The sequence below is a fragment of the Malania oleifera genome, chromosome 3 (genome assembly GCF_029873635.1).
Source record: "Malania oleifera isolate guangnan ecotype guangnan chromosome 3, ASM2987363v1, whole genome shotgun sequence".
NCBI classification, from domain to species: domain Eukaryota; kingdom Viridiplantae; phylum Streptophyta; class Magnoliopsida; order Santalales; family Ximeniaceae; genus Malania; species Malania oleifera.
Window position 1 is genome coordinate 13,251,992 of NC_080419.1, and position 19,178 is coordinate 13,271,169.

Here is a 19,178-nt window from a genome sequence, read left to right on the forward strand (position 1 = left end):
AATAGTCTAGAATAGTTCAGGGTGGTGTAGAGTTCATTGCACGAACAAGTCAGGGTGGTCTAGCGCATACCCATCTACGCACACACTTGTGCGAACATGTGCATGGGAGCCCAAACACAAGTCATGGGAATTTTTAAAATAAAAAAAGGGTGAGACACGTGGATGCGCATACATTTGTTTATATAAAATGAAAATATTACAATAATTTCATATAAAACGAAAATATTACAATAATGCATACTTTTGCCATTCAAAAAAATAAAATGTTTCTCCCTCAACCTCTTTCATCTCTTTCATTTTATTGTCGTTTCAATTTGAGGAATAGTTTGATTGTGACAAAGACGTTTATTTGTGAGAAATAAATTTTTTTTGTGTTTTTTGAAAACTTATGAAAATATTAACTTATTTTTAAAATTTTCAATATTTATACTAAAAGGTAGAGAATAAATATTTATTAATTGCAAAAAATTTATTTTATCTTTTAATTTATATTTCTGAACAATTATTAAAATGACACATTATTTTTTAGTTTTTAAATACTAAAAGTAAGAAATATTTGTCAACTTTCCAAATTTGTACTCTTAGATAAAACCCTTGCTGGTGTTCTTAAGCCCAAACCAGTTTCGCTTAACGAACTGGAAGGCCCTGTACCTTTCTTGCATTACACCCGCTGATGGCTGTCGCGCTGAAGACATTTGCTTTTTCTCTGCAGCCAGAGAAGTCTCAAGTCCGCCTGCCTCGCCTTCCCTCTCAAAGTCTCACCGTAAAACAGAGATCATTGAAGCTAATGGCCACTCTCGCCGCCGTCCCAGCCGTCGGAACCCCTGCTGTTGGACTATCCGAAACATTCACCAAATTGAGAAAGCAGGGCAAAGTATGCTTTTCACTTGCTTAATCCCTTCGTAGCTGCCCTCTGTATTTCATTGCTAATTTCCCTTTATTTGCCTAATGGTTCTCATTGACGAAAAAAAAAAGAAAACAAACAAACAAACATTGGGTTCTTTTTCATTTTGATTTTGGATCCACTAGTGGTGAATCTCAGCGGGATATGAGATGGGCAGTTGTTATCGCCGTGCCAATGATTTTGTTCTTTGTTTTGGAATTTATGATGTTACAGAAATATTTGCCTCATCGTGTTACTTATGTTATTTCCTCAGCATTTTAAAGACAGAGGTGCGCTCCAACGAGATGGGCGATTTCATATGTTTTACTCGACTAATGCCTTGTATAATTATTGACATATGAAGATGTGTATGATAAAAGTAGAATATGGCAGAACTATTTAAATTATTATTGTGCCTGTTTGGCTGAAGCATCTAATTTGTTTGAAGGTTTGCAGTTGTGACTTGTATTTCTTGTTTCAAGCTTTTTATTATGTCAAGTGAATTTGGTTGAAGATGCATATGTTGTATTCATATCATGATCAGAGTAGAAGTTTGACGCTTTGATCATGCCCCTTTGGATTCAACTCCATTGGATGTTACTTTAGCTGGTGTCATTATCTGCAAGGACAGGTTGTGGGCTCATAATGGTAGAACCAAATTATTGATATGAAATTTAGTAAATGCAACTGCCAATTTTTTTTTTTTCGTTTTTACTTTTTATTTTTATTTGGCTGCATAGTGATTCAAATTCTTCTAAGGGAGTGAATGTAACGACCTGAAATTTTATCCATTTTTTTTTTTCTATATCAATATAATTCCTAATACCTTGCATGAGCATAGCTATCATCATCATGACCCAGAGTGGGACCGTGGTAACCGGTACATTTCATATAACTCCTAAGCAGCAGAAGTACATACATATCCAACATATTCCAAAATACAATGCTAGAGTACTATATACGTAGTTGTACCCATACACACATATACATAACACTTCCCAAAAGTCACAAAAATACTGTGGACTCCACAGACCAGCCCAAAACTCACCCCAAAACTACATCGACTCTACACCACCTCTACCTCTGAGCGGACCCTGCTCACCTCTTTGGATTACCTGAAATGTTTAATAATGCTGGGGTGAGACACCTCTCAGTAAAAAGAAATATGTTATTACCAGTGTGTGGCATATGAGTTAGTTGACAATATATCATTTAATTAATATTGTATACAATATACATTAAGAAAAACATCTGTATAATAACACATGCTTATGTCATTTAGAATATGAAGATTTCCGAGTTATCTATTCAAAAATACCTCTATCTATAATAAGTAATCTTTGCTTTCTGTGGGTACTATACATATACATAAATCTGTAAATTTCCCCCTGGATGACTATATGTCATGACTTACCCCCTCATGACTAGGTTTTGCGGCTCGTAGGCGGGGCTAAACATTGGTTGGCCCTCTAGTGCTAGCCTAACTGTATGCATATCTAGATGCCTATAGCACGAAAGACCCACTTCACCTAGTCCAGACACCAGGGAGCTCACAACTCTACCTGAGGGCACAATTGGTTGTATTATACTCTATCTAAGACGTATGGTTGCACTGTTTATATTGTATTGCAACGTACGGTGCTCTGTAAACTGCTGTATTTCATTGGGGTCTGATACTGTATAATAATATTTCTATATAAGTCTAACTGTTTTACCATGATTCTGTATTTTTGTAATAACCATGATTCTATATCAATTGTATAGTCATGATGCTGTAATAACTATATATCTGTATATTCTGTAATTTTGTATATTCTGTAGCTATAATTCTGTATTTTGTATGTTATGGCTCTATATTCTGTATAATCTGTATTTTTGTACATCATAGTTCTATGTTCTATATATCATGGTTCTATAAAATTTTGTATAATCATGGTTTTGTATATTTCTGTATAATCATGGTAATAAAAATACTGTATAATCAACTCTGTAAAACACTGTACAATTTTGTTTTGAAATATACTACGTAATCATAATTCTGTAAAATACTGTATATCATATCAACTGTAGTTCTGTATAATTCTATATAGTCGTAGCTCTGTACATAAAACTGTATAAGTTATGTTTCATAACTCTGTAGGCTATATAATCATATTTCTATAAAACTGTATAACATATTTTTATAGAAACTATATATAAGCATAATCTTGTACTTTGTCTGAATAAATGTATACTATTTTAGTAATTCTCATGCCACATAGCTAAATAAAATTCCATATAAATATATATTCTGTAAAGCTTGTATAATTTTTATGCTCTGATCAAATACTATGTTATACTGGTCAAATGTCTAATAAAGCTGGCATAACATGTATTCCCGTTACCTGACTATCTAGCTCTAGATACTATTTAACAATCTTACGTATGCGGCATTCACAATTTTCAACACCTTGAAATAACACCCACATAATCCCCAGTCACACAACTGAATTTATCATAATAATTATCACATTCATATTTTCCCCAATTCCACATATCCAACATTTCTAAACTATAATTTACCTGTGCTTTTGGAAAGATACCCGCTGGGGTCCTCAACCCATACCTGCAGGGTCCCGAAAACACCCTAACCCTGAAAACATAATACCCTAGTTTTACTCCACAAACACTAGTATATTCCCATACAACACAGAAGCTAAACTTAGATAAGCTTGGTAATATTGAAAATACCCAAATAATCAACTTACCCTGATTTTGGAATAGTGCTCAAGTTGGCCTAATCAACAATCTACTCCAGCAGACTTAAAGAGAATCTTCCCAGGAGTAGCGTGGCGACTTCCGATTGTCGAACCGGCGAAGAACAAAGCTAGTATCGTAGAGAGAAAGAGAGGGGAATGAATTTTTAGAGAGAGAGAGGGAGTTTGCATGCAGTCTCTCGCAGAAAATGTGATTTTTGGCTTTATATAGAATGCTTGTCCGCCTGACCTCGTCGACGAGCCACGTCATCTCATTGATGAGTCTAAGAAGGGGGTTCGTCGACGAACACCTAACTCTCGTCGACGAATTTCAGGCCCTGAAATCAGCTCTCTCGGTAAGTTCTCGTCGACGAGACATGAGTCCACGTCGATGAGCCCAAGAAGGCTTCTCATCGGCAAGCGCTCTGGGTTTGTCGACGAGACCCTGCTAAGTCCCTCTTGAAATTTTCCTTTTCTCTCTTTTCTTTTATTATTTAATTATTATAATTTTTCGGGTCTCTACAGTGAAAACCAAAGAATAAGAAACTTTAAAGAGGTTATATGAAAAAAATAAAATAAAATAATAAAGTTAAATTGGAGATCCAGATACCCCCTTTAATTCTATTTCCGAATTTGCATGAACAATGTCTGTAAAATATCCTGCTTTTTGTGTTGTATGCAGTCTTTTGTAGACCAGCATATCCAACAAGAAAATGAAAAATGCTAAACCACTTTCTTCATAGTTGACATAAAGATGAGATGCAAATATTTTAGATGTTTGTTCTAATGAGTAAGTCTCTGGTGCAAAAGGTGGCATTTATCCCATACATTACTGCTGGTGATCCGGACCTTTCAACCACATCGGAGGCGCTGAAGGTGCTTGACTCATGTGGATCAGACATAATTGAACTGGGTGTACCATACTCTGATCCTTTGGCAGATGGTCCAGTTATCCAGGTTTGACAGTGTAGTCTTTTACCTCTTAACATACAGAAGTACACATCGATTCCAGTTCTTTTACCTAATGTTGAATGTTTGTTTTTTAGGCTGCTGCCACAAGATCATTAGCAAGAGGGATCAATTTTGATGCTATAATTTCAATGTTGAAGGAGGTAGGAGAGTGGAGCATTATTTAACCTTCTCCCCCCTCAGGCAAAAAGGAATATAAATTCATTCAAAAAATGGAATATTACACCAATGTCACACCTTCTTTGTACCAAAATCGGACCTAGTTTTATAGTTGATTTCATAGCCATTAACTATTTTTGTTGGCATACCTTTCTTTAGAAAAGAGAAACACTTTCAGATTTCACTGATGGATGTTAAATAGAGATAATGTGTAATTGTGTATAAAGAAATTCATATTGATTTGTAATGCAATATTTTTTTTAATCTTGAGCCTCACCTTTTTAGATCCCTACACTAATAGTTAAAATGGCCTTGTTTATCAATCTTATCATTATTATAATATAGGGAACATTGTCACATTTGGAATCTTGAATGGTGTCCAAAACGTGTTGGATTTCGACACTTAACCAACACTCCACGAACGTATCCAACATGTGTCAAAGTTATTTATTATTTATAAAAATTTTTGGACATGATTGAGATACTTCGCAACACAGCGAGGAAACCTCTGGCTCTAGGACACTTCTTGCACCAGAACAGAGCATCTTGTTACCCCCTTTAGTTCTATTAACAAAACTCAAAAAAAAAAGAAAAAAAGAAGAGAAGTCCAGACACTCAGAATCAAGAGGTTCTTTTGACCCTAGAATGGTTGGGGTTTGGAGCCCCACTACCACTGTGCCAGACTTACAGAGCACATTGGACCTTCCAGCCTTCAGATTCCCACCCCTAAAGTTATCACCAGATAACCACTCTCTGCTGAACTTTTATTTTTATTTTTAATTTTATTTCTTTATTATCCATGCCCGTTGCCAACCATCAGCCATGCCCTTGACTTTTTCTTTCGTTGTTAAACCAATATCCTATATAATATGAGTGTGATGATTGTCTAAGTGTAGTTTGTAAAATGTGTAATTGATAATTTTGCTTGAATGGTGCTTATATTTCATTTTAAATCAAAATTATTACAATATTTGTCATCAAAAAGGAAAAACATGTCTAAAATATAATTTATATTAATTAATTAATGTATCCATACCTTGTTGTATCCTCATTTTTTCAAAAATGTTGCATCGCCGTGTCAGCATCGTGTCTTATCCAGTTATCTGTGTCTCGTGTTAGTATTGGTGCTTCCTAGCTTATTATTTCAGGTGTATCTTATCTTTTATCATGGATTCAATGCCTTATTTCTCTATTTTCTTTTTTGTTTTTTTGTTTGATTTGAAATGATCTTTATTAGATATTGATACTTCACTTGCATGATTTACTAATTAGGTGATACCACATTTATCTTGTCCGATTGCACTATTTTCATATTACAACCCAATTCTTAAGCGTGGCATTGAGAGGTTCATGTCCACTGTGAATGATGCTGGCGTTCATGGTAATGTATGAGTTGTTCCTTGCTCAGTAGTTAAAAAGTTCTTAGAATTGGAGCAGTGTATTTATTTGGTAAAATTTTATGTCAAATCAATGTTTCAAAGCACTAAGTTGCAAGATGAGGCAGTTATTCTACCCAAATTGTGAGATCAGATAAATAACCAAATATGATACAGAATATTGATGGTTTTTACAAGTGTCAGGTTGGCTGTGCATATTATTACATTATTGTTGTTGTTATTATTATCATCCCCATCATTCTTCTTCTTCTTCTTCTTCTCATCAATTTTCATTTTCTGTGTCATAATTATTTCATCATACAGCACAAGACTACTACCTTTTTAGGAACTTGTGTTTTTCCCACATGTGCTGTTTCTCTGAAGTTGGGATTTATTTATGAAAAAAATTACTCTAAATATGAATTATTTTTGCTATTCATCACACGAAAAAACATCAAAAGAGCAAATCACAAGTGACATGGCATCTCATCATCTGTTGGAATTAGTTGACTTTTTCACACCCAATAAATTTTAACAAATCATGTGCTGCAACATCACTTGTGATTTGCTTTTGTGCTGCTTTTCTTGTGACAAGTAGAGTTTTCCAATATGAATAGATGGATTTAATGTAAAACAATTGGAATGTATGTATCAAATGACTCATAACTAACAGGTGAGTAATTGAAATAAATTAGTTGCTTGCAGCCACATTTCTGGGGATCATTACAGTGAATTAATTTTTTTAAATAGGTATCATGAGTTAACTTTGGCATGTCTTCCCCATACACATGCTAGGGTTTAGTATTGACAACAATTTTGTTGATATAATGCTTAAGCTTTGCGAAAAGAAAAAATAAAATGATGCTTGTAATCATAATTGTCTGTATTTTATTTCCCTCCAATATAAGTACGGAGGATGCTTGTTTGTTGAGCCTTCTTCCTTTTTTGTTTATTTTCTATTATTTATTTATTTGTTTTTATTTTCTTTCTACATATGCAAAATCTTTTTCATTTCTTTCTGTGTATACAAATTTTTCTTCAGGGCTTGTGGTCCCTGATGTTCCTTTGGAAGAGACTGGAATTTTGAGAAGAGAAGCTGTGAAGCATGGAATTGAATTGGTGGGTTTCCTTAGTTGATTATTCATTTGTTCTTTGAGATGGTTTAATGCATAGTTTGTTTGACTTTTGAATAATTGTGAAACATTTGTGCAAGCACTGGCATAGGGTATAAAATTAGTTTGTGGAATAGCTATTCTTTGGAATAAGATGGATTACAATGAGAAATTTTGAAGTAAAGGTAATAGCTATTCCTTGTATATTCCTTATTATTTCATCCAACATGTAATAAGAAAGGAATAGACATTCCCATGGTCAAATTTGGGAATAGTTGGTCCTTGTCTATTCCTTGTTATGGGTTCATAAAAAGTTCGACTTTGTTATTTGCTTTATGGTAACAGCACAATTTTGTGTAACTAATTGTAACTAACCTATTATAACTAATCTATTCCTAGGAATAAAGATTTTATGAACCAAATGTAATCTAAATTTGCTAATTATTTATAAAAAACTACAATCATTAGTCAATGGGGACAGCTCAGTGGTGAGGAGAGCCAGGTAAGGACTTCAGAAGCATAGGTCCTTGGTTTGGATTGCACTGGGTGCAAATGACTTTCTGTGACCATCCTAAGACTTTTGACATGCTTCATAGGGTGCCAGGGTTGGAGGTTACTTGTGTCGGCTAAAGAAAAAAACCAAGATCATTAAATTTCTCTCCCTTTGTATGTAGCATATTTTCAAATTTTGTTCGTGCGTGTGTGCATGTATGGTAATTATGTGTTGTGTATGTGGTATTTTGTGACCTTACACGTACAAATGCATAGAGAAATTGCAATATGATGAAGGGGACAAATTAATTTTCAAAATTTATAATTGAAGTTTATCTAGATGACTACGGTTTGACCCCAACGGACATTAGCTTGTTTATGCATCTTTGTTTTTGCACTGCCTTTATTGATTGTATTTAGTGGATTCCGATTCTAGCTTTGATGCATATTTGGTAGGTTCAAATTCAAATTAAGGCATCCTGAACATAACTTGCCATCCTAGTTATGTAAAAGTATCTTTTCAAAAAAGGACTTCTAGAAAAAAAAATGCTGGTTGGGAAGGAAGCCAATCTTGTTCAGGATCCAAACATAAACCTGGCTAGAGTAAGTGCATTTTCAATTATGGGTTGAGTACGTAATCACTTCTATTTGCGAATGACACAAGGAAAAGGAGGGCCTAGAGCAGGAAATTTATCACCACGGTAGATTCTGGGCCTATATGCAGGGAGGCTATTTCTGTAATTTGAACCTATGATGCCTTTGATAGAGCAAGCTTATTGGCGCACAAATGCCTGCCCTTGTTTCATTGTCTCATTGATGCTGTAGATTTCAAAAATAAAATTGAAAAACAGAATTTGGAAAATAAATTTCTTTGATATATTTTATATATGTACTAATGTCCATTTATCAATATACCCTTCTTTCTGTTTGGTGCTTGGTAAAGAGAGGCTGTAACATGATCTAGTGGAAATATTTAATCATACAATTATGCTAAGGCATCTGCTAGTGGACAACATACCTTAAGACATATATACTCCATATTTGAGAGGTCTAATATTTTTAGAACACCTTAAATTTGAAGGCAATTTGTGTTTGTGAGAGGACATATACGTTGAAACAAATTAGTTTGAGTGATATATCCCATCATTTTAAGCATATTTTTCTTGAAACTATTTGCAGTACAGAAAATTCTGCTATTATTTGGCCATTGTGCTTGTGAATGTTGTTTCTCATTGAATGCTGGCTCTAGTAGTAATGTGGTTAGTCTTGGGAATTCAACTGGTGGTCCTGTGGTTTTGGTTCCAAAGGGTTTCTGCCAGGATGCGGGCTTGATCTAGAAGAAGCCCTCAGCATTAGTGAGGGAGGGGCCTGCACTAAGGTTCACAAAGGCAGTACGGACGAGACACAGAGGTTTGCTGTTGATGAGGGGGATAATTCTTTTGATAAGGGAAGGCAAAATTTTTTGAGAAGGTTTATGTTCACCAAGTGGACGAGTGAGATGCTTCTTTTGTAACAATCAGAAAAAATGTAATAAGCAATGTTGACAGCACTTTATGTTGTGAATTCCCAGAATAGTCAGAAGGCAGATACAAATGTGGAGATTAGCACGGGCAAGGCAAGGAGAAGGAGAAATGTGGTGATGTGTCGGATAATGATAGTGTTGATATTGCTGAATTTGCGGATGAGAGTGGTTTGATTTTGGATGAGAATTTGATATCAGTGTGGCTATGATTCTGAATCATCTGATTTACTTGGGAATTTATTGTATGTGCCACCATCTCCAATGGAAAGTTTAGGTGGTGTTTTTATAATTGAGGATGGATTGGGTAGGGAGTGGCACTGTAAAGAAGGGATTTTACCTGTTGAGGTTGATCGGAAGGACTAAGAAGCTCAACTGTTGATGGATGAGACGGGTTTGTGGTTTTCCAGTCCTAAAGGGTAACAGTTTGTTTGGATGGAGGTAAAAGGAAATTGAAGAAGGGACAGACTGAATTAACAAATGGATTTTGCCCACTCCAGTTTAGGTTGATCAGAAGGACTTAGAAGCTCAACAAGTGATGGATGAGATGGGTTTGCGGTTTTCCAGTCCTGGAGGTAACAAAGTTTGCTTGGATGGAGGTAAAAGGTAATTGAAGAAGGGACAGTGTAAATTAGCAAATTTGAACTATGCAGTGAGCTATGAGGCTATGGCTTAAAGAGAGAGAGAAGGGGGGGGGGGGGGTGGTTCTTTGTGACTTGTTAGTAAGGTCTAATTTATTTTGTTTTATATTTTTTGAGGATTACTCACTCTTTTTTGCATTGTAATCTCCCTTTCCTCTCTCAATATATCATCTTTTATTATTAAAAAAAAAAAATTCTGGCCCCATTTTCAGTTGGGCATTTTTCATCTTGACACTGTCATTTAGGGCTATCATAGTACTTTCCCTTCATAAAATAATCCAAAAGTGTCCCAAGTTCCACTTCAGATATGGTCAGTTATTCTGGTTTAGTCCTGGTTGGGGTCCTATTAGGCTAATTATGCTCTACAGTTATCTTTCAGTGCTGATTCTGCTGAATACCTTTATGATAGGGTGCAATATTCATGTACACATGCATGTGTATGAAATTGAGTAGCTCTTCTTTGGTTTTTGTTGCTCCATTTGAGCACATCTCATTGGGGAAGGACCAGAATAACTTTTTGGTTGTACCCTCATTCTGTAAATATTTTTTAGCCTTAGCTTTGTGTTGAGGAAGCAGGAGCCATGGTGGCTGCAAAAATCTTCTATTGGTACGTAGACAACTGTGGACCGACGGACTTTATTGTTTGAAACATTATTTGTTGATATTCTAGGTGAATGTGTCTATGTACAATTATAGTAGTAATTTCTATTAGATGCTAATGGATTGGGCAGTGTGATATGCGGGCCTTGGATCATTGTAATGTAGTGTTGATGTGGAAATGAAAGTGGTTTAGGCATGTGATGGCAGCAGCAGGGGACTGCTACAGTGGCGGTTGGATTGCAAACTGATAGTTAATTTAATAATTTCTGAAGGTTTAAATATTTTTGGTGAATGAATCTCATTTAAAAAAAAAAAAACCATTTCTGCATATTTCCACATTTGTCCAAGTTCTAATGTCAAATTAATCTAAGATGTTATTTGACTTTATTTTCTTGTTGCCAATTTTCTGTAAAGCAGATGAATTACTTCAATTTTAATTTTTTCCTTTAGTCTTGTCATGTGCCATGAGCGTGGCTGAACTGGCATATGCCTTTTGATGACCTTAAAACCATGCACAGTAATGATTGCATGCTGGCAAGCTGACTTTGGTGGAAAAGGAAGGGTTGGTAATGGTTTATATCCCCATGAATTTTTAGTGATGTGTGAATGGCTTAGATCATGAGTTGGCATCGTACCTACTCAATTAGTCACTTTTTGAAGCAGTATACATTTTGCTTGCAATATATATCTGATGTTGACATTTGACATATTCTTATGGATTTCATAAGTGCAAAGTACGGGGCAGGAAACATTCACAGCAAAAGATATACTATGTTTGCAAAACCTCATCGTCATCGTCATTAGCATCTTCTTCATTTTTTCTTTCTTCTTCCTCTAGTTTATGGTGGATTAGCAATGTTCTTTCTTTCCTGAAAACTTTCATGTAGTTTTTTAGAAACTTCCTTGACAATCTTATAGTACATCACTACATCTAATTGTTCTTATCTATCTGTTTATGGATTTACTTTTTAGGAAATCGTATAGAGTTGCTGACTTCGTTTATTTGTTTTTGTATGATTAAGGTATTGCTTACAACACCAACTACTCCAACACATCGAATGAAGGCCATTGTTGAAGTTTCAGAAGGATTTGTGTACCTTGTAAGATCCCTACATGGAGAAAATGAACTGTACATATTTAAATTTTTTTTCTGTGTTTGTTCAGGACTTCTAAATTTATTTATTTATTTTTTTTGGGGGTGGGGTTGGGTGGGTTGGTTGGTGTTGGTAATTGTATGGATACATTGTTAGCAGTTTTTTTCCACCCCCCCCTCTCTCTCTCTCTCTCTCTCTCTCTCTTTGTACTATTTCTGGTTCATTGTGGCTTGCTCCACTCAGGACTGGTTTACAAAATTCTGCTATATTTTAATGATATTTCAATTCTCCTGGACTGAGATATAATGGGAAATAATATTCATTAACTAACTTATTGCTACAAGGAGGTGTATCTGAGGAAAGTGTTTCAGAAAAATCTCGGTTCTTTTCTATTTGTTGCACAAGTAGAATGATATTTTGTCATTGGTGAACTTCATCTTCTCTTCTTATTTTCTATGCTCTGGTGGCATTACTTACTTGCTAAGAAACCAAGTCTGGATATTTTATGCATCGCTATGGCTTGATTGAGAATCTGAGATAGACACTTCATTTCCTGATTTGTTTTCTTCATGTTTTTGTTCATGCATGCACTTTTTTAGAAACACATAGCAAGGAAAATGGCTGTTTTCATTTGCATTCTTGGTGAGCTTTATTACCCAGTTTAGACTTGATCATTCGATGTTTAAAATTACAGGTAAGCTCAGTTGGAGTTACTGGTGCTCGTTCATCTGTAAGTGGGCGAGTTCAAGGTCTTCTACAGGAAATTAAGGAGGTTTGCTTTCTTAACAATATTTCATGCTACACAATGTATGAGACTTCCTGTTGTTGCTTTTAAGAGAGGTGCAGATGCGTATAATGTAAGGCATTGAGTAGTCATCTGTGGTGGGTGGGCTGATACGAGTTAACAGTTGTCCAACTAGGAAATATGTGCAGTTAGTCTGGGATGAGAAATTATGTAAATCTATGCTGAGTCTGCTTTAAAATAGTTTTGGGAGCATGGATTTCGGACCTTGGATTTGGATTTGAGTGGATTTTAACAAATTTCAATACAATTTTACACTATATCTTAACCAAATCTAATACAACTCCAAATCCAAGGCCTCTCCAAACATGGGGTGAGACTCAGTTTAAGATTTTCTGGGAGTATATTTAGAGGCGCAGAAACATGTTTAATTCTCAATTCGTCCTTTTGCCCTAGTTTCTCATTAATCATTATCGACTTTATGCTTACTCCATTTTCTATTTAGTAAATGCCCATGGTTCAGCATAACAGTGCTTCAGACATTACAGTGCCTTTTAAAATCTATGTACTTAGATATTTTTTTACGTAGCTTAAATTCTACCACTGACGAATGTTAGGAGCAGTTGCTCCATGCAGTCTCCTTGTACAATCCTTTCATTGGGCTACTTGGCATTCCCAAAAGAAAAATGGGACTACTTGTTTAATCCCTTAAACACAATTTATCAAATTTTTTTTTTTAAAAAAAGGCAGCATTTAGAAAGAGTTTTTTTTTTTTTTTTAAGGCCAAGTGGGCTAATAATTGGGAGAGTTTGAGGAGATTGCATGGAGCAACTATTCCCAAAATTCCTCTTTGACCATTTGTTGAGAGGCCTAGGACAAATTATATCAGATACAGATACCTATCATGATTTAAAGTTATGATTAGGGCTCAATGTTGGTAGTTGTTGTCCCAAGCATGATTTAAAGCCTGCCTAGCTTGTTCTCCCAAAGCTGACTAAAGTGGCATTTGATAATGTCTTGGAGTCGAATAAATAGGCCTTGGCCTTTGCTTAAAACCTCTTGATTGATGAAGTTGATGAATTCCGTCATGTGTTTGATACTTCCAATTTCTCAGGCAACAAGCAAGCCAGTGGCAGTTGGCTTTGGCATATCAAAACCTGAGCATGTGAGACAGGTTAGTCATCCGACAATGCTTCCATCATCCCTATTGATTGCCATGCTTCTATAAAAATTAGACCCTTGCATATAGGGATCTACTGTCCAGTTTTTGTCTTGTTTCATTACAGATTGCTGGTTGGGGAGCTGATGGTGTGATTGTTGGTAGTGCCATGGTGAGACTGCTGGGTGAAGCGAAATCTCCGTCTGAAGGTTTGAAGGAATTGGAAAATTTAACCAAGTCCTTAAAATCTGCACTCATTTGAAAACTCTTGTGTGTGTGTTTTGAGTGAAATCAAATAAGGCTTTGTAGTTTCTGTTTTGTAACTTGGTATACCCCTTGGAATAAAACGAGCATAAAACTATCTCAGTGAATACAAGGACAACATCCAAATTTCAGAATGGTTTAAATGTTTTCCAGAAATACATATATATGTGGGATGTGAACCGCTTTGCGCAGGAAACTGAAGTTGAGCCATTTTCGTTGTGTCTGTTGAGTTTGCGCATTTGAACTTTCATAGAAAAGTTTGCAATCAAATTTGGCTAACCCTATATTGGGGAGCATAGAGTTTGGAGCTTTAATTTTGATTTGTGGAGATTTGGGAGCTCAGATTCTGGTTTTGTTTAAATTAATTCAAATTCAAATATAAGCTTTAAAAAAAATTCATGCTCCCAAACACTACCTAATTTAGCATTTGCGAGCCTAGATTCAATTTTTAGAATTAGATGTGTGGATTCGGACAAAAATTATATTGAGTTTTGTCTAAAATCAGGCAATTCCAAATCTAAAAGCCGAACCCTAAACATGGCTTGATGAGAATTGGAACTAAAAAGATGCAATGGATATGTATGAAAATGCTAAGCAAAATCCAACTCATAATATTAATGTGACTTCCACAATGCAGCATGCAAGACAATGGTAGCTGCTGAGCTACAATGCTTGAAGGATGGGAATGAGCCTATGGGGATCCCATAATCTTGCCACTCTTCCTGAACAACAAATTTTATTAACAGAGACTAATATAATACAATAATACAGTTGGCAGATGCAAAGCCCCAGGACACTCCAATGGTTCTTGGTTGAGGACTTTTATGTCAGGGGGCTTGGGTCGATTTTTAGTAACGAAGAAAAAAGATTGTAGATGCAAGTCTATGGTTGTCAGAATTTCATTGAAACAGATTCTAACAAAAAGGCAATTAAAGCATTTCAAAATTTTTTTTTTTAAAGAACAAATAGATTACGGATTAAAGATTATTGCACTTTTCCTAATAATCAAAAGCCCCTACTCCAGAGAATACAATCTTATTGTAAAAAAGTACGAAATTAAATGTCAAAAATAGAAACTAAAAATTAGAGAAAAAAAAAAAAAGCATTCTGCGTTAATACATCTAAAATTAAAATAAATTAAAGCTTAACGAAAACTAAAAACCTGACACATGTTCATTTTTATGCTAAGTCAATAATAATTAAAAATATTATTAGGATAATAAAAATTATAAAATATTGTAATAACAATGAAATTTTAATTATAATTTTTTTTGTTTGATTGTTATCTATTTAAAATCACCTTTTATACTACAAGAACTATCCTATGTATATAACAGTTAAAACTATAATTTTTTTTTAATGACTTTTATTATTTTTATACTTCTGCACCAATGCCTCCCCTCATGATTAGAAAATTGTCCCCAAAAGTATTGGCGATGACGAAAGTTGTCCCCAGGGTTGCCTCTAGAATCTCCGTCCCAAAATATTGTTGAGAATTTCACTTGTGAGCTTGTCCTCCAATGAAAAATTAGAGTGGATGATGGATGCTTATATATATGGTTGGACCCAAGATCCAATAGGCTTAAACTTTTGGGTTAAGTTGATGTTCATCCATGTGTATTAAGCCCACCCATAGGACGCATGGGTGAACACCAACTTGACTTAAAAGTTTAAGCCTGTTAGATCTTGAGCCCAACCATGTATATAAGCACCCATCATCCACTCTAATTTGTCTCTTATTATTCAAAATACAAATTTAATGATTCTAAATTCACATGTTCATATATAGATATTTTTATTTTAAATTCAAAACACCATTTTATTTTATTTATTAAAAATTATATTTTAAAATGATTTATCTATTCTGACAGTAGTAGTTTGCCATAATAATAATACAAATGATATAGAAGAGTAAATATGGCTCAAGTAATAACAATCAAGACAATGTACTTTAATTTTCAAGAAGGATGACCAACTAAAATTTTGTAAAAAATTTTTTGTGTTTGGCAGGTGGTAGGATGCTACTCCATAATGTCAATGAAAATTCAAGAAAGCAAGGGAAAACAGATGAAATGATGAAACTATTCTAAATATCCTTGTTGTCATGATTAAGGACTCGTACCCTTTTTAACGTATAGAGAAGTATCTTTGTCCTTCAAATTTTTTTAAAAAAAATAAAAATAAAATAGGGTCTTTTGTCCTTCAAACAAAACCAAATGAAAAGCATTTAAATAAATATGAATTTGAGGAAGATGATGTTTAAATTTGTTTGAAGGAGTTAGTGTTTGATCTATTCTCATGGTTTTGCTCTAGGAAAAGAATCTCACAAGGGTTGAAGCCCACTTTGTCCTTCCATGACCATGATTTTTCTGCTACATATTCAATGTAAGATAATGACTAGCTCCTCCATGTGATCCCTAAAATCCTTGTTAGAATGTCTCACACCTTTGTGTAAGAACCACACGCATGAAAATACCCCAAGTCCCTCTAATATCTTGTTGGGGTCGTCCCATATTGGTTGTGGAAGAGGCTTGGTGGTCAGTTATTAAGTGTGAGAGAAATCCTCACTTTATGAACTAACTTTTGGGGTTGAGAAGGTCCAAAACCACCCAATAATACCAAGGACAGTTATCTCGGCTCAACTGAAGTTAGATACTATCTACTTGGGACCATTGAGCTGTGGTTTCGGCCTAAAACGCGTTCCATCCTTTTGCATCCAATATCTTCCAAGAACATCCTCCATGTGCAATCTTGAACATTAGACATCTTAGTTGCAAAAAATACATAAATAAATAAAGGAAGAAACTTCTTTAAAATGAAGAATTAGGCTTGACATGATGCAAATATTTTTTGCAAAAAAAGAAGAAGAAGGAATAATGGTCTGATATGAAGCTTATATTAACACCCACCATCATTAGTCATGGCACTTGCATTGTGCATAAACCATACTAATTTTCGACCTACATTATACAAATTATTACAAGAAAAAAACATAAATAAGAAATAAAATTGTATACACAACACAATTGTTCGAATGCTTTTTGCTTTAGTTCTGCTAATAACAATTACACTCAGTTAAAAATAACAAATAACTTCTATAATTTGAGGATCTTGCTATAAATTTGCTAGTCTTGTCGGAGCATCCCCAAGTATATTGCAATTTTCCGTTCACAGACCTAAAAACAAATCAAAATTTTTTTGTCATTCTCTTTATTTATTTTTTCCCTTTTTGCGTAATTGGATTGAATACAAGAGTTGCAAATTGGAATAGGCAGCATTTAAGGGTTGAACAGTTGTGTTTGTCTTGACGAGTGGTCTGGGCGGTGGGACATTGATAGGCATGGATTAACTTGGTTAATGAATTCTAAAATGGTTTCATGTGCATTGTTGAATTTTTTACTAGTGTGTGTTTATCATTGCCGACATGTTTGGTTTACAAAATGGAATAAAAATTTGAACAAGAAACATGATGAAATGAAGTGTGAGAAATTCGATTACATTCCTCTATACCAAATCTGTAGTAAGAGGAAAAGGTGAAGACTAAGCATAACTTTATAGTTACAGCTTCTAATCACATCTACCAATCATCCAACCCAATTAAACGAACTCATCTAACAAAAAACAGTCGAGCACAATTGACTTTTTCCAATTGGAGTATTTCTGATTTCTATCATTGTCCATCTTTTCACCCTGGCTATTTATAGATGTTTGGAAACAAAAAATTTCCCAGCAAGATCAATGTCAGCGAAATTGCACCACAAAGCTGGTTATTTAGATGACAACCTAGAAGCCAAAACAGCATGATGACAAATAACATGGCACCAGCAAGTGCATATATAAAAATAAATTTAATAGAATGTATTAAAATTGAGAAAGAATTTCGAATTATATTATTTGAAGAGTGATTTTACAATTGTATATACATATACAAAAATTCAGCAACTGAATTAACAATCAGAGAATAAAATAACAACTCAAATAACAGAACCTAAAGTAAACTGTAACAGCTATTGCTAACTTTGTTATGTCTAATTTAACTAACTAATGCTGCTACTTGAGAAGATGATTTTCTGTTGCAGCATTTGATGGAGAACTAAAGAGCAGTTGTTGTGTAACAACCTCAAAATTCTTATCAATTTTTTTTTTTATACAGTAAACATTCCTACGCAGCGGAAACATACATCGTAAAATCATTCATATATAACTGTACAATACTAGATTCTAGAATATACAGACCATACACAAAAGTGTCACTCCAGTATTATCTATCCCTAAAACATACACATTTTTGCCAAAAACTCACCCTATAACCAGGGTGACCAAACACTCTCTCTATCCGCGAGCCTGATCTGCTCGCCTATCTGGCTCACCTGAAAAATGTGAGAATAAAAGGGGTGAGTCGACGCTCAGTAAGTGGAAATATGCTATTACTAGTGTGTGACAACTAAGTTAAGGATACTTTTAAAATAATGACTGAACTGTAATGCAATAAATCATCTATAAATCATATCTTTCAAGCATATCTTTCTTTCTTTATTTAAAACATATTGTATCATCTGTTTTCTACTTTTCATACTGGTAATATCATACTATACTGTAAAACTGAAAATATATAAATATCTGTACTTTATCCCTGAGACTCTGTACGTCATGATTTGACCCCTCATGACAAGGTTGTGCAGCCCGTAGGCGGGACTCTATCTGGTCAGCCCTCTAGATAGGTCATCATACTTTACACTACCTCAGCCCGGCCAAACTGCATCCTCTCCTAAGCACGGGACTGGCTACTACCTCGTCAAACCGGCCCCCTCAACCCAATGTACTGGGGAGCTGCATACTCTTCGAGCACGGCCGACGGTACCCCCATATTATCTGAGATATGTGGTTGCACTCTATCTGTATCTAACAACGGTACCGTGCTCTATAATCTGTATCTGTCTGTGTAACTTTCCTCAGGGATTTGATACTATATACATATATACATATATATACTATTTTACTGTTTTCATCGTGTTTCCAAAATTACCATAACTCTGTCTTTCTGTACTGTAAACACTGTATCTGTAGCATCTTGATGCTACATCTGTATATCTATCTGTGTATTCTGTATATATATACTCAATCTGTATTCTGTATATTATGGTAATAGGAAAAATATGACATGTTATAACACTGCATATATATATATATACCGTTCTGTAATAAACTGTAATATAAAATACTGATCTGAGCATCTGTATACATGTATTTGGATATATGTATATAACCGTTTCATGAACTATTCATATAAAACTGTATATGCATGTACATTTCTCTGCGAATATAAATCTATCTCTGTATAATCTCATATACTGGAAAACCATATCAAATATATATACTATCTATATCTTTGTATTTAGTATAGTATGATGTTTCATAACAACTGTATAAATT

The 19,178-nt window shown here is 34.6% G+C and overlaps 1 protein-coding gene across 1 annotated transcript; it reads left to right on the forward strand.

The window, feature by feature from the left end:
- The first annotated feature begins 561 nt into the window (after window positions 1–561).
- On the forward strand, window positions 562–13,888 carry LOC131150660 (tryptophan synthase alpha chain-like). The gene is made up of 9 exons (XM_058101515.1): window positions 562–874; window positions 4,429–4,575; window positions 4,665–4,730; window positions 6,019–6,127; window positions 7,165–7,241; window positions 11,509–11,586; window positions 12,275–12,352; window positions 13,437–13,496; window positions 13,609–13,888. The coding sequence occupies exons 1-9, from the start codon at window positions 674–676 to the stop codon at window positions 13,741–13,743; spliced, it is 951 nt and encodes a 316-aa protein (XP_057957498.1). The 5' UTR covers window positions 562–673; the 3' UTR covers window positions 13,744–13,888.
- The last annotated feature ends 5,290 nt before the right edge of the window (window positions 13,889–19,178 follow it).

What these genes read in the sequence shown, in the direction of transcription:
- LOC131150660 (XM_058101515.1), top strand. Translation starts at nt 674, where the DNA reads ATGGCTGTCGCGCTGAAGACATTTGCTTTTTCTCTGCAGCCAGAGAAG. An exon ending in GAATGATGCTGGCGTTCATG is followed by an intron (nt 6,128 to 7,164) that starts GTAATGTATGAG and finishes ATTTTTCTTCAG; the next exon opens with GGCTTGTGGTCCCTGATGTT. An exon ending in TGAAGCATGGAATTGAATTG is followed by an intron (nt 7,242 to 11,508) that starts GTGGGTTTCCTT and finishes TGTATGATTAAG; the next exon opens with GTATTGCTTACAACACCAAC.